General features: G+C 36.1%; 1 protein-coding gene across 7 annotated transcripts in view; it reads right to left on the bottom strand.

The window, feature by feature from the left end:
• The window catches only part of LOC123534002 (carboxypeptidase D-like), a 47075-nt gene that overhangs the window by 27579 nt on the left and 2821 nt on the right, over positions 1-16675 (bottom strand). The window contains exons 1-4 of one of the 7 annotated variants that reach the window (XM_045316018.2): positions 10969-11169; positions 8210-8347; positions 6971-7189; positions 2472-2660 (exon numbers count right to left, since the gene is read on the bottom strand). In XM_045316018.2, the coding sequence (XP_045171953.1) occupies positions 2472-2646 (175 nt within the window). In that variant the 5' untranslated portion in view covers positions 2647-2660; positions 6971-7189; positions 8210-8347; positions 10969-11169. Of the gene's footprint in view, positions 1-2471; positions 2661-4570; positions 6013-6970; positions 7190-7835; positions 8084-8209; positions 8348-8653; positions 9524-10968; positions 11170-16675 lie in introns of those variants that run through there. The other 6 variants (XM_045316019.2, XM_045316017.2, XM_045316021.2 and 3 more) reach the window with 6 other exon arrangements.

Below are 16675 nucleotides of genomic sequence, written 5' to 3'. Positions count from 1 at the left end.
ATGACCCATGTTCAAACTCGACCTAGATTTTATCAAGGCAATCATTCTGACCAAAATTCATGAAGATCAATTGAAAAATACAGCCTCTATCACATACACAACTTTTGTCTTTGATTTGACCAAGTGACCTTGTTTTTGACCTCAGATGACCCATATTCAGATTCGACCTAGATTTCATTAAGGCAATATTCCTGACCAAATTTCATAAAAATCATTTGAAAAAAACAGTCTCTATCGCATACACAAGATTTTTCTTTAATTTGACCTAGTGACCTAGTTTTTGACCTCAGATAACCCATATTCAAACTCGACCTAGATTTCATCAAGGCAATCACTCTGACCAAATTTCATGAAGATCAATTGAAAACTACATCCTCTATTGCATACACAATGTTTTTCTTCGATTTGACCTAGTGACCTAGTTTCTGACCCCAGATGACCCATTTTCGAACTCCGCCTAGATTTTATCAAGGTAATTATTCTGGCTAAATTATGAAGATCAGTTGAAAAATACAGCCTCTATCGCATACACAAGGTTTTTCCTTAATTTGACCTAGTGACCTAGTTTTTGACCCCAGATGACCCATTTTCGAATTCAGCCTAGATTTCATCAAGGTAATCATTCTGACCAAAATTCATGAAGATCAATAGAAAAATACCGCCTCTATCACATACACAACGTTTTTCTCTGATTTGACCTAGTGACCTAGTTTTTGACCAGAGATGACCTATTTTCGAACTCGGCCTAGATTTCATCAAGGCAATCATTCTGACCAATATTCATGAAGATCAATTGAAAAATACAGCCTCTATCGCATACACAAGGTTTTTCCTTAATTTGACCTAGTGACCTAGTTTTTGACCCGAGATGACCCATTTTCGAACTCAGCCTAGATTTCATCAAAGTTATCATTCTGACCAAAATTCATGAAGATCAATTGAAAAATACCGCCTCTATCGCATACACAAGGTTTTTCTCTGATTTGACCTAGTGACCTAGTTTTTGATCCGAGATGACCCATTTTCGAACTTGGCCTAGATTTCATCAAGGCAATCATTCTGACCAATATTCATGAAGATCAATTGAAAAATACAGCCTCTATTGCATACACAAGGTTTTTCTTTGATTTGACCTAGTGACCTAGTTTTTAACCCGAGATGACCCATTTTCGAACTCAGCCTAGATTTAATCAAGGTTATCATTCTGACCAATATTCATGAAGAATAATTGAAAAATACAGCCTCTATCGCATACACAAGGTTTTTCTTTGATTTGACCTAGTGACCTAGTTTTTGACCCGAGATGACCCATTTTCGAACTCGGCCTAGATTTTATCAAGGTTATCATTCTGACCAATATTCATGAAAATTAATTGAAAAATACAGCCTCTATCGCATACACAAGGTTTTTCTTTGATTTGACCTAGTGACCTAGTTTTGACCCGAGATGACCCATTTTTGAACTCGGCCTAGATTTCATCAAGGTTATCATTCTGACCAATATTCATGAAGATTAATTGAAAAATACAGCCTCTATCGCATACACAAGCTAAATGTTGACAGACGACGGACGACAGACGACGGACAACGGGCGCCGGACATCGAGCGATCAGAAAAACTCACCTGAGCATTGCTCAGGTGAGCTAAAAACGGTATGGATGGCACATATATTTGAGCTTATTTTCAGATTTTACAGTGTTACCGGAGTATTAAACCATGTAGCAGTTAGGGCTATTATTTGCAGGGAATTTTCAGCAGCGATTTGAAAATTGGCAAATTTAGCTTTTTTCGTCATCAGTTTCCGCGACCAGGAGAGCACAAAATTCAGGTATTGTAAACAGAAAACTAGATATTAGAAATGTATTGCGGATGGTTTGTAACGATAGACATACAGTCATGTTAATGTTGCAATATCTTTATTTCAGGTGTGTGGTTACAGACTTTTGTGTGAGGTTTTGAAAGTTGGGTAGGCAACTCTAGGCCGAGAAGCTCTGAAAACTGATTACTGCTTCTTCATGCATTCTGCACATCATCTCATTGCCACCTACATAAGTGATAATATTGATGTCAATACTTTGAATGATTAAGTTATGCTCTGGGCACAAAATATGATGGGCAAATTGACATTTGAGCTCCATTTGCCACCTTGACCTTTGACCAACCAACCTGGTTCTTGTGCTCTGCATATTCCCACTGCCATGTACCAATATGCCAAGTTTAAAGAGAATGCCTTGAAAGGTTATTGAGTCATGCTTCAGACATGAATACGACAGACAGACAGATGGACAAACGGAAGGACACACATGCCATCACATTGTAATATATCTGTTTTTTCAAAACAGGTGTATAAAAATGACATTAAGCTAATAACAAGCTCACTTAATTTAAGTTTCAAGGCACTTGCTTCAATTAAAATTAATTTTGAAAACTTAAATAGAATTCTGTGTCTAGAATATTTTTGCAAATCTTACTGTTAACAGACTTTCCTATACTGTACAGGTATGTTAGGTCCGGGAATGTTGAGTTCACCGATTTCAGAAATTGTTCCATGGCAGCATTGTCATGATGTACATGTTTCAGAGGCAAGTATTCTGTTACCCCACCCACTGTACATAGACCGATACACAATACAACCAGCCGGATCATTGTAAAATCTGAAACTGTCAGTAAAAAAGATACATTAATTATACAAGGGTCATTCAACATATAATATTTACATTCTCCCCATTCATTCTATTGAAAATTATGATATTCATTAAATGTATGAACTGCAATAGAAGGGCACAAAAGTTATGAAAATGCTGCTTCGTGATAACGTGTCTCTGTTTTCATAACAGAAAACGTAGAATAAGCTTGGATTAGGCGTACAGAAATGAAAATCATTTTATGAATTAATCAAAACCTGTGAGTAAATCTATTACAATGGCACTGTTGCTATATTTCTAAAGTCAAAATATGATATTTAAACATATGAAATGTTAAAAAATTCAAAATATTGTCTTAAAATTAGCGTGAAATGTCAAGTTCACTTTAATCATGGTAAAATATCTCAAAAATAAGCACACAAACTTATACAATCGAGTTCACCAAATTATGGACTTTGAGTTTATTTACTACTGTGAGAAGTTTCATCAAAATCTACATTGTTGAAAAATGTGTATTCGCGAACATGTTATGAAATTTATGATTTTCCCACAGACTCCCATTTTGAAATATTGCGCAAGCTCCAAATTTTTCGTATCAGTCAAGCAAAAAATCAAGCACACGACCCGATCTTTTTTATTTGCTGAATTTTCTAAGTATATTCTGAAGTTTTCAAAAATCTGAGTTTAATCAAATTATACATTGTAGAAATAATGTCGATCCAAACGTGCAGAACTACCTTAAGGCATCGCCACAGTCACAACTCAGTATCAGTTCATATTTTCAGGCCGAGTATTTTTCTCTTGAAAATTGCACAAAAGCCTAAACAGCTGGTCAAATTATCATCAACATAAGAAGCATATGATGATTTATAGTACATATGCTGCTTGTAAAATGTTTGAGTCTCGTTCAGACCGAAAGTTTACCCCAAAATATTGAAATTTTATGTGCAGTCAAACTCCAATATAAAAAATATTACAAAGACAAAATTTAGTTAATTTCGTAGTACAATATGTATACTGCAAACTCTTATAAATGGATTTTTGCCGAAATTGTTCCTGGTTACTGCATTAGACACAAAAAGTCAACCCCATGTAAATTCAATTTAAAATGTTGTTTGTACATGCATTACTGACCACAGGTAGCCAGGTAAACCTATACATAATCCTATAATATCAGCTGTTTATATACATGTAAATTATGTGTGAACAGATAACACAAATTGGATAAATTGATGGTGTTGGGATTTTTGTGTATAATTCAGTAATCAGGTAAAATTTCAAAATAATTTCTGAAGACTTTATTCTTCACGGTCTGCTTTACAATTGGCTGTAATTATCTTTGGAATGTTTTGAATATATATTGAGTTTGACTGCACGTAAAATTGCAAAATTCTGTCATAGAAAAATATCAAATTTTAAGGCATAATACAGGTAGTGAAATGCACATCCTTTTACTTGCATATGTTCACATAGATATTTAAAACATAATTATGACAAATTTATTGACTTTATTGTTACCACTTAGTCATCTTTTTTTTTTATGAAAATTTGCATGTAAAATTTTGAGTCAAATGGCCGCCACTGTAGGCGATGCCTTAACAGCAAGAAAGATAAATTAATTTCACATATTATCCTTTAGTTTTGGTGTAAAATTAATTTATATAGATTATTTATATTAGTTCATAATGAAAGCCACATCTCTGTTTTCATTCACAGACACTCACGAACACTAGAGAAACAATAGCCAGTTAAACATTTGACATTTGACATTTTTGAGTCACGTTTAACTCGCCGTATTTTGTTTATTTCAAGATGAAATGTTGTGACACTCACGGAACATAGTCATCAATTATTCACCAGGGCTCAGATATCTATCATTTTACAAAAAGTTTTGAATTACCGGAGATACAATAAGAAATACTTACACCACCGCTCCTCCAAAATTGCTTATCAAGCGCTGTATGTGTGAGTGCCACCTGTACTTGGGGGCGCCGGTACCAGGGGGTGAAAATTGATACTGCTTCGACTGCATTATAACCGGATTATCGCTTCACCACGTGTTACACGAGGTTTGTTTACATAAAGAAGTGATGATCTGGTTTAACATAGCCATAAGAGTAACAATTTTGGTTCCCGGTTTATGACATGCACTACACAAAGCGAGGGTCCAGCGCAAGCAAGTGTTCCCATTGTTCGTGAGAAGTTGCATATCTTCTAGTATTGAGAGCATTGATGGTAAAAATGCATTTTTTAAAAACACGCTGAAATGTTACAAAATGCTTTTTATGATCGTCACCTATGCTCAATACATGGTAAAATGCTAAAATATATTGGCTAAACTTAACCAGGGGCGTAAGAGAATGGGGTGTGTGGAGGTCCGAACCTCAAGTGTCTGTGTTTTCATTCAAGCCTATAAAAGAGATAAGACCCAGGTATGTAATGTCACGGTAATATATTTGGGTATGTTACTATTAACTTAATAGCCTGAACTGTGATGTTTACAAACTAGGAAACGTTGTAATTTTTAAACTAATGTTTTATAATTTTAAACTTGTTTTTATAATTTCAAACTTGCTTTTATCATATGTTTTTAGATAAACATTAAAAACATTTATTCTAACACAACCCAATTTATTTTCCTTTCATACAAAAAAGACTGACTTTATGTTATAAGCAATAAAATAACTATAATGTCACAATTATCATGTCATAGTGTCAGATGCCAAAGCAGCATGCTTGAAAAGCACATAAAAACAGGCATATACTTGGCAGACGTGGTCAAGGATGTCCCTAATAAATCTTACAATCATGATAGAATCAAATTAACATATCTCAAACAGTGATTTTCTCATGAATAAAATCATCATTTGTTTTTCAGATCTGTATTATTGTATCAATTGGGCAGCATTCTCATTATAAAATTAAATTCCTTCATATAGGAACTCCAAACAATGATTTTATGCAAGGAGAAACCACTGTTTGGGATATACTATTTCTCATTAAGATTTTATTCAAACTTTGGTTAGTATCTTTAACCTTTAAATAGCCTGATGGTAGGTGATTCTGCCTTTGCAACCAGCGCGGACCAAGAACAGCCTGTACCTCTGTGCAGGCTGATCTTGGTCTCCACTGTTTTGCTATTAAGTTGGTAAATTTTCAGTGTTGAACACCCCTTTGAATAATAAATGGTACTGCCCAAATTGAATGATGGACCAGTCCATTTTAGAAATTTAGCAGGGTACAAACTACAGTTTATGTATTAATTCATCACAAGTTTATTATATGAGCCCCGCCATGAGAAAACCAACATAATGGCTTTGCGACCAGCATGGACCCAGACCAGCCTGCATATCCGCGCAGTCTGGTCAGGATCCAAGCTGGTCGCTTACAGTTTCTCTAATTGCAATAGACTTTGAAAGCGAACAGCATGGATCCTGATCAGACTGCGCGGATGCGCAGGATGGTCTGGATCCATGCTGGTCGCAAAGCCACTATGTTGGTTTTCCCATGGCACGGCTCATATAATAACTCAGATATTTTCACTGACTGCATAAAATAATATTATGTTAATGAAAAAAAAATATGCATGAATATTTGTCATTTTAAGTTCCTGTAGCTAAGAAATTTACATGAATGTTCAAAGGAATACCACTGGAATTCAAATATCATCAAAAATAAGAAACATTTACCAGTACTTTTTACCTGAAACTGATGCAAGGTCTGAGAATACTGAATAACTATGAAAACCACACCATGCAATACAGTCAAGCCAGTAAACAGGTTTTCAACTTTGAAAATTCTGGCTAAATAATTATTACATGAAGTGTTCACTCACTGACTTGTATTTTCATCTCACACTGCCTTTATGTTACATGTGTGCGTACTACAAATCTTGAGACAATTTTTGTATCACTGTGGCACAATTCATAACAATATACAGAATCTAAAACCAGGATAATCAAATTTGTCTCTTTTGTTTGTTTTTGTTTGGTTTAACATCATATCAACACAATTTAACATGTTTAAGTCAATTATGGCAATTTTTCCAGCTTTTAAACAATGGATAAACATTCTAGGTGCCCCTTTAGGCATTACTTCATCACAGACAGGCAACTGGGTTGAGCCACGACTTTCTGGAAGCCAGCTGAATGGCTACCTCACAGGAAGAACTCTATGCCTCAAGCACAATTTTGAACATATGTGATGGGCAGTAAATCAAGTCCGGGACCTTACCCTTGGAGGCCCCCAGTATAATAAGTTTAAACAGGCTTTATAACAAACAGCTTTACAAAATTTTCAACCTTAAAACTAAGAAATGTAGTTACCTTCTCGAAATCTCCTGACTTCTAAGCTTTAATAAATTCAGTCACCAGAATTTTCCCAATAATATCAGGTATCCAACATCTCAGTTATAAATGACAATGTAATCATTATAAAGACTGAAGTCTAAGAATACACTGTCACCATCACAAACTGATGATCAATCACCACCTGCTGTACTTCTGTTTGCCTACATATATCACTGAGCCTCATACTGTGGCTTTCTGAAAACAGAAAAATTAAATCAGGTAAGCCAAAGACTTTTATGGTTTTTTTTAAAACCCTTACCCTGCTAAATTTCTATAATGAACTTGTCGTCTTGCAATTTTGACGGTACCATTAACTGTTAAAATGGGGTGCAAGGAAAGATACTGACTGAATGTACTGCACAGATGTGCAGGCTGATCATGGTCTGCACTGGTCGCAAAGGTAGAATCAATCGTGTCCTGCATGATAAGGGTTAACAGTATAAACTGTTTCTTTAGACACATCCGGCACAAGTAAATTTATGGAGGTGCTGAAATTCATTAATATTCCATAAATCACGAGTTACTAAACTTTCCCTCTAACACAAATTATTAAGCTGCAGTGGCATTCTGACCATAATGGCACATCTAGTGCAACAATGGTCTAGTGCAACAATAGCCAAATAGCACATCCAGTGCAACAATGGCTAAATAGCACATCTAGTGCAACAATGGCTAAATAGCACATCTAGTGCAACAATGGCTAAATAGCACATCTAGTGCAACAATGGCCATATAGTGCAAGTGCAACAATATGGGTAAAGGGCCATTGTGAAATGATGTGTCATAAAACAGCTACAAGCCAAATCCAAGCTGTTAACTGCATATAAACATTGCTACACACCTTATGCCACAAACATTATCTGGTACAATGTTCCTCACTTGAGCAAGTCAGCTTGTTGATATATATATTATGGGTATTAAATTTAGATACAACTTTCGATAGTTTTACTGTAAGAACCCTGTACATTTAATAATTCCAAGCAAAATAATAACACATGATCTTCCTGCACAATCACAATCTGGGAAAAAATCTAAATAGTACTTTCCACATACAAACAAAATTTCAATTCATGTTCATTCCAAGCAAATATTTAACGAGACATCAGCCTTAAACTAGATGCCAAAACATTATAATCAAACTGAAATATCAAAAGACACTGTAAGTGCTCATACATCAACTATCAATGAATAAAACTAATAATAGATAATAAATACCCATCAATATCCCACATATTTCTGTGAATAACAACACACTAATTTCTTGCAGCAATGTAAGGGATGGTGTATCAGGTCAGGATCGAATATTCCCCTGGCTGATATGGTTTATCAGTAGTAGAAAACTTTTTCAACAGGCTGTATAAATAAACAAAATCAAGTTCTAACAATCCTAGATTTGAAGCATGATCAGTAGAATGATGCAGGCATGATAATCCCCCTAACATACTGTAACTCAAGGCCAATCCTATCATCTCTTCTGTTTGCTGTCATAGACTACTGTTAAGTAGGTAGCCTGGTCATCCATTTTCTTTTTCACAAAATTATTTTTTGGGATATGTCTAAAACTAACAGTGCTTAACTTTCCCTTTCAGGCTTTGGGTATTACTAGCAGTTTTCTGACAGGTTGGAGAGACAAGTTCAATTACAAATGATTGGTCTCACCGCAAAAGGACCCCTATGTTCTTGAGAATGCTGTGTGTGAAGCACCAATCCCTGTGCAGCCCTTTTTCCTGGTAATGACAAACAATGATCTCTTTAACTGGGTGGAATGCACTCAAGGACATTTCCAATTATTTGTTTCTACAGACATTTTTTTTTCAAAATTTTACACATGTTTACTTCAATATTTAGTCTGTGAATTTCAACGATCATTAGGTAATGCCACCATGTTTGTTTTTGAAATACAGACAGCATAAGTGAATGACCACTTAGACATTGGTATTCAAATAGGAGAGTAAAGTTACTAAAGTATGAACTAAATTTCATGACAAAGTAAATTTACTGACAAATGCTTAAATAGTTACTTCTGTATACATGATATTACATAACTGACAGAAATAACCTTATAAATTCCAATTTACATGAAATGTTATTTTTTATTTCCGAAAAAATTTTCATGTAATATACTAAAAATGTAACAAAAATTGCACACTTTTATCATACCTTTTTTTTATTACAGCCACCTCTTTTCTTTTTTACTGTATAAGTGGCTTACATCACACACAACACAATGAAAACATTAAAATCAAGGGTATCATGGAGTTATTTAGTGACATTACTCAGACTTGGACTGATTTTTACAGAAATTAACCCATTTCTAGAAATACGATTTTCATAAATATATAACATCAAATTAAAGTGTAACTATAACATGCATCTAACAAAAAGTAACATCTTAAAAAAAGTAAACAGTAACAACCAAATACCGCCCTTTTCTTATTTTCCCATCTTCTTACTAGTAAACTGATATCTCCATTTTTCATTGCATTCTCCTTTCCATTACATATAAACCGGCTTTCTTTAAATGCTTTACCTGCTGAAACAATTAACTAGAATTGTTAGATGCCGTCCGCAATTAATCAACTTCATATTTAACATGAAAGGAGAATCAGTAAGTAAAAGATCAGCAACTGTACAAAAAGTAGTGCAGTTACAACTCCCACAAATGTCCTTAATCTAGTGCATTGTATGACCCTGGATGATAAATGAAGAGATCAAAAGGGTCTGTTACAAAGAAAAAAAAATATTTCGAATATGTCGGCAAACATCTTTCTTTTTAAGCTAGACACCTTGAGATGTTTAAATAATTTTTATCATACTTCTGTAAACATGAGTGCTAGCTAAATGTATAATACTTTGACTGCTTAAATATAGCATTTTAGTGTCAAGTTTTATTAGTCCATGAGAAACTAAACATATTTTAGTTTAATAATTAACCAAAAAATCAAATTGTATCATTAATTTGCAAAATTGAGATAAAAATGTGATTCCATTGATGTCTTGTATAACAAGAGCTGTCTGAGTACAGTAATGCTCAACTGTTCAACAGTCTTGTCACTTGAATTACCTTGTTAATTAAATGAATATAATTATGTCAAAAAGGAGCATAATTTTGTAAAAATGCAAAACAGAGTTATGGAAACTGTAATGCATGACAGTACATCACAACTGACAAATAAGTGCATGAAGTTTCAATCCCTTCCCATTAGTGGGTACACAGGTATCAACTTACATACAAAAACTAACAATAGAATGTTACTCTGTAAGTTCTACACTATACCTACAGGTGTCAAAAACTTACGGTAACAATAGAATGTTACACCATAAATTCTACACAATACCTATCGCTGCCTAGACCTTATTGAGTGCCACTTTGCAACTGGTTGAGTCCAAGGCTGAGCTCTGTGCCTAGACCTTATTGAGTGCCACTTTGCAACTGGTTGAGTCCAAGGCTGAGCTCCGTGCCTAGACCTTATTGAGTGCCACTTTGCAACTGGTTGAGTCCAAGGTTGAGCTCCGTGCCTAGACCTTACTGAGTGCCACTTTGCAACTGGTTGAGTCCAAGGTTGAGCTCCGTGCCTAGACCTTACTGAGTGCCACTTTGCAACTGGTTGAGTCCAAGGTTGAGCTCTGTGCCTAGACCTTACTGAGTGCCACTTTGCAACTGGTTGAGTCCAAGGTTGAGCTCCGTGCCTAGACCTTACTGAGAGCCACTTTGCAACTGGTTGAGTCCGAGGTTGAGCTCCAAAACCACCAACCTAATACTGCAGATCTGATTCTGGTCACCAAACTAAGTATTAAAAAAATTACCAGTTGCCTCTTCAGGAGGAACTTTTTTTATCAGAATTATATATCTTCAAGGTTACATTAAACTAGTATAAACTACACTTTATCAACTGCCTTAAACTAAACTTGAAATGACCTGTTTTTATGATGTTCTTACACCAAAATGCTTGTGCAGGTGAGTTTTCAATTACCTTTAATTTAGAATAATAAACTCCACAGAGCATAGCATTAATCTTGAAGCATGGCTGTCTGTTTCTCGTGTGCAGCAGGGCTCACTTGAGCAATAAGTGTGGTCCCCAGTCAGTTTTATCAATGCGTACATAATTTCTATTTTTGCACTGTTTAAAAGGCATTTAGCTTGTCTCATTCCAGGAGCCTCATGCAGTTTAAGTGTTCAACTGTATTTTGAAAAAAAAATGTTGCAACAGGCGAAAGCAGACATTTTTTGTAAATTACATCTAACATACTGATAATAATAGTATTGTAACAGTCTCAGGAAAAATGTGCAGCCTCGACAGGGACTCGAACCTCGAACCTTCGGTTTATGCTGTGCCAATGCTCCACCAATTGAGCTACCGAGGCCACCCGATATGAGAACGGGCGACACATCTTCCCTCTTATCGAGAAACATTGGCACTCCTGGCCAAATTATTGTCTGTCGCAGACTGTTAACCGAATTCAGATGCACACCCCAGCCAAACTGCTTCACCCCACATGGGCTCCAAGGGTGAACATCTCAGTAGAACCTCCAAATGTAACAGTCTCAGGAAAAATGTGCAGCCTCAACCGGGACTCGAAACTCGGACCTTCGGCTTACCGTGCCAACACTCTACCAATTGAGCTACTGAGACCACCTGATATGAGAACCCTACAGTATCAAGACTAAGTACAGTTTAAGATCCAGAGGTATGTATAGGCCGCTTAAATTTTTCAAAATTATATTCAAAGTATTTTTTCCCAATAATATCTTTGCATAGGTAGGTGACTAAGGTATGTGGCTTGGTCTGGGGTGGGTCCCGTGGTCCAGTCCAGTCTGGTCACAAAACAGGGCATGCATGTAGGTAAACAGAGAATTTATGCTAGCAAATCACCACCTTAATACATCAGATATTATAAAGCAAAAATGTATATGAAATTACAGAAATGCATGCAATGACTTTTTACCAGTTTAAATAACAAGAGCTGTCACAGGAGACAGCGCGCTCGACTATTGCGATTCTGGATAGTGAAACTGGGCACATCAGTTTCTGAGGAAGCTGGAGCTGTCACTGGACTGTTTAATGACTCAAATGTGGATGAAGATATTGGACAATAGCTTACGTCTCAAAACATTAAATCAGTATAAAAGGAACATAATTCATGGAAAACTTCAGAATCTGCAAAAGTAATACACCATGTGTCATATTATGCAGCTTTTTCGGAACAACTATGTTTTAAATTTAATCAAATCTATTTGGTAATACTGGAGATACAGCAAAAGTGCATTGCAACTTGAACCGGAAATTCTATTAGTAAAACGAGGGCATAACTCTGAACCGATTGGTGCCAGCATTATCAAACCTGTGTTATATGATGTGGGTGATGAATGATGATGTGGTATAACTATTTTAAGTTTGAATCAAATCTATTTGGTAATATCAGAGATAAAGTGAAAGTGCATCAAAACGTTAACCTGAAATTTTAAGCAAAAAAGGGGGATAATTAAAAAAATATGGAGAAAGAGTTATTGTCTTTGTGTCATATGATGTGGATGATGATGTGGTACAACTCTTTAAAGTTTGAATCAAATCTGTTTGGTAATTATTTATTATTTGGGTTTTACGGCGCACCAACACAGTATAGGTTATATGGCACCAAACAGGACTACAAATTTTGGTTTCACATCTCATTTACATCTGTTTGGTAATAACAGAGATAAAGTGAAAGTGCATAAAAACTACATTGTGTAACCTGAAATTTTAAGTAACAAAAGTGCCAGAGCTGCCACAAAATACGCCCATCTAAATATTCAGTTACGTAAATTCAAGGGCCATAATCCAAGAGTGCTGGAGCGATTTGGGTAGTTATCGAACTTGGCTGAGATATTATGCCCACAAACATTGTAAGCAAGTTTATTGAAGTCCTGATGAAAACTGTTGGACTTAGAGAGGGGACAAGGCTATATTGGCAGTTTTTCAAGTAATTCAAGGGCCATAATCCAAGAGTGCCTTGGGCGATTTGGATGGTTATTGTTCTTGGCCGAGATATTATGCCCACAAACATTGTCAGCAAGTTTGGTGAAGATCGGATGAAAACTGTTCGACTTAGAGAGCAGACAGGCTTTTGGACGCCATCCGCCACGGTTGTTTACAAAATACGCCCTGCTCTTCCAGAGATGGGCGTATAAAAATGGGGATAACTCACGAAATACAGAATGTCACAGTTATGTTTCTTCAGTCAAATGATGTAGGCAATGACGATGAACAATTATTTTAAGTTTGAATCAAATCTCTTCCGAAATAACAAGCGATATAGTGAAAATGCATCAAAATTAACATAAAATTCTAAGTAAAATCTAAAAAGGGTGCATAATTCATGAAAAATTGGTGCCAGAGTTATGAACCTTGTGTCATATGTTGTGGGTGATGATATGGAACAACTATTTTAAGTTTGAATCAAATCCATTTAGTAATAACTGAATAAAATGAAAGTGCACCAAAGCTTTAACCTGAAATTCTAAGTAAAAAGGGGGGGGGGCTAATTCATGAAATATTGGTGCCAGAGTTATGACCCTTGTGCCATATGATGTGGGTGATGATGAGGAATGAGAGAAAGTGCAAAAACTTTAATCAAGGTGGGGACACGGAAAGACAACAACGCCAAGTAGAGTAGGATAGCTCTTCAGACTTCGTATAGTCAGGTGTAAAACTGAATCGTCTGTATGTTTTATGTAATACAGCAAATGTGCGAGCATGCTTACAGCCTCTCAAATATTCCCACTGTTGATTTAGCATTTCCGTTTATATATAGGTTTGGTACGGTAGTGTATTTTAAGGTGGTGTTGGTTAATACTATTATCAATTTCCAGAGAGAAGAAAACAACAAAATGTCACTGTCATAGAATAGAAAAAAATAACAACAAACCAATAGAAAATGGTCTCTAAAACATTGATAAAGTTATATCAAATAATGTATTGGATTTAGTAGTTTGTGTAAAGCCAAAGCAAGTGTCTGTTTCTGTGTAAATCTACACGGATTGGATTTAGAACTCTATCCGTGGATCGCTTTCCATTCTGTAGATCCCCTGTATATTGAATTAGATATGTCTCATTTTCTGTCCAGTCCACTATGTAACTGCAAACCAACGTATTTGTGTTACAGGTAATAAATCCGTTATAAAACTGACTTCTAGCTTTTTCTCAATAACAAAAACTTTCAGGAGTAAAATTACTCCTAGTCCCTTTCAGATTTTATCATTTTACTCACTGGCAAGAAATATGATGAGTACATACTCATTGGTCTGAAAAATTATCTGGAGTGCCGATTCCTCATCCACGTGGGTCTCCTTTTTTACCCATACATCTTCTCTGTGTGGGATACTCTCACAGAAAGCAGTCAGTGCTGACTCAGTTTCAGCATTTGTCAGTAGTGGCTGAATAGACTGCTCCATAAAAAACTACCATGCTTTGCTTTAAAGTTTATTTTTAACATTAATTACTATCTTTTCTGTTGCACAACAAATCATGTACATATTACAGGCTATTTTAATATTAGGTTTTGCAAAATTTCTCACATTACTGTGCTGTTTGCCATTAGGTAAATATCTTTTATTTTATCTCTTTATCTTTCTGTCATTTATTATACATGTATATCCTTGCATCAGAATAGCTGCTGCTGATGCAGACATATCCCTTACTTTTAGTTACTTAGATATAACAGGGTGTCACAACTGTATCTCTATTAGAAAGCACTCACATGTGTTTTTGATTAACTTCCCATTAACTTTATTTTGTTTTAACCATTGATTATGATTAGTAGTGCAATCTGGTTTTATCCCTCTTTCTTAGCATGTTTGTAAATTTTACATCAACTTTTATCATCTGCTTATATTTTATATTTATATTGAATTTTTAGGAGTTTTTGCAGTTTGTTATTTTCATATTTTTCTTATACTGAACCAGCCTGTATGTGCTTTAATGTTAACACTTTATCATTAATTTTATGCATCTTAGCTTTAACCATGTGCTTTTCTTATCCTTTTAGCTTGTTTGTTTGTATTGTTATAGGATAATTATGTTAATATGTCGGAAAATAGCTTGTATTAGCTAATGCTGACATGTTTGTTATAACCAACGCTAAATAAAGATTATCTTATAAAATCTTATCTTAGGCATCACTATAAAATGAAAAGAAGAAGAACAGCATATAAACATCTCTGAAGTTGAAATTGTTTAGCTACTGTAGTGGTTGTAGGTATATAGACCACTTCCAACAGCCTTGCTATTGGGTTAATGCTTTAGCAACGTGATAAGAGTGTCTGCCTACAGATCACAAGGTCCTGGATTTGATCCTCAGTAGAGACTGAGGTATTTTCATAAAATGGCAACAAGAATGTTTGAAAGACTCATGCATTTGGATGAGGCTAGAAACTGATAAAGGTTGAGCTGATGCCTCAGGCTAGAAACTGATAGAAGGTTCAGTTGATGCCTCAGGCTAGAAACTGATAAAGGTTGAGCTGATGCCTCAGGCTAGAAACTGATAGAAGGTTCAGTTGATGCCTGCAGCCTCAGGCTAGAACCTGATAGAAGGTTCAGTTGATGCCTCAGGCTAGAAACTGATAGAAGGTTCAGTTGATGCCTGCAGCCTCAGGCTAGAACCTGATAGAAGGTTCAGTTGATGCCTCTGGCTAGAAACTGATAGAAGGTTCAGTTGATGCCTCAGGCTAGAAACTGATAGAAGGTTCAGTTGATGCCTCAGGCTAGAAACTGATAGAAGGTTCAGTTGATGCCTGCAGCCTCAGGCTAGAACCTGATAGAAGGTTCAGTTGATGCCTCAGGCTAGAAACTGATAGAAGGTTCAGTTGATGCCTCAGGCTAGAAACTGATAGAAGGTTCAGTTGATGCCTCAGGCTAGAAACTGATAGAAGGTTCAGTTGATGCCTGCAGCCTCAGGCTAGAAACTGATAGAAGGTTCAGTTGATGCCTCAGGCTAGAAACTGATAGAAGGTTCAGTTGATGCCTCAGGCTAGAAACTGATAGAAGGTTCAGTTGATGCCTCAGGCTAGAAACTGATAGAAGGTTCAGTTGATGCCTGCAGCCTCAGGCTAGAAACTGATAGAAGGCTCAGTTGATGCCTGCAGCCTCAGGCTAGAAACTGATAGAAGGTTCAGTTGATGCCTCAGGCTAGAAACTGATAGAAGGTTCAGTTGATGCCTCAGGCTAGAAACTGATAGAAGGTTCAGTTGATGCCTGCAGCCTCAGGCTAGAAACTGATAGAAGGTTCAGTTGATGCCTCAGGCTAGAAACTGATCGAAGGTTCAGTTGATGCCTCAGGCTAGAAACTGATAGAAGGTTCAGTTGATGCCTCAGGCTAGAAACTGATAGAAGGTTCAGTTGATGCCTGCAGCCTCAGGCTAGAAACTGATAGAAAGTTCAGTTGATGCCTCAGGCTAGAAACTGATAGAAGGTTCAGTTGATGCCTCAGGCTAGAAACTGATAGAAGGTTCAGTTGATGCCTGCAGCCTCAGGCTAGAAACTGATAGAAGGTTCAGTTGATGCCTCAGGCCAGAAACTGATAGAAGGTTCAGTTGATGCCTCAGGCTAGAAACTGATAAGATGTTGATGCCTTAGTTCTTCATAGTCTAAATAACAGGATGTTTCGGGACTGTGTGATAACTTTTGACTGTCCATGTCCCATCAT

Source organism: Mercenaria mercenaria, chromosome 12 (assembly GCF_021730395.1).
Source record: "Mercenaria mercenaria strain notata chromosome 12, MADL_Memer_1, whole genome shotgun sequence".
Lineage (NCBI taxonomy): Eukaryota > Metazoa > Mollusca > Bivalvia > Venerida > Veneridae > Mercenaria > Mercenaria mercenaria.
Note: the sequence above shows the minus strand (reverse complement) of the source record. Positions and strands in the feature narration are given on the sequence as shown.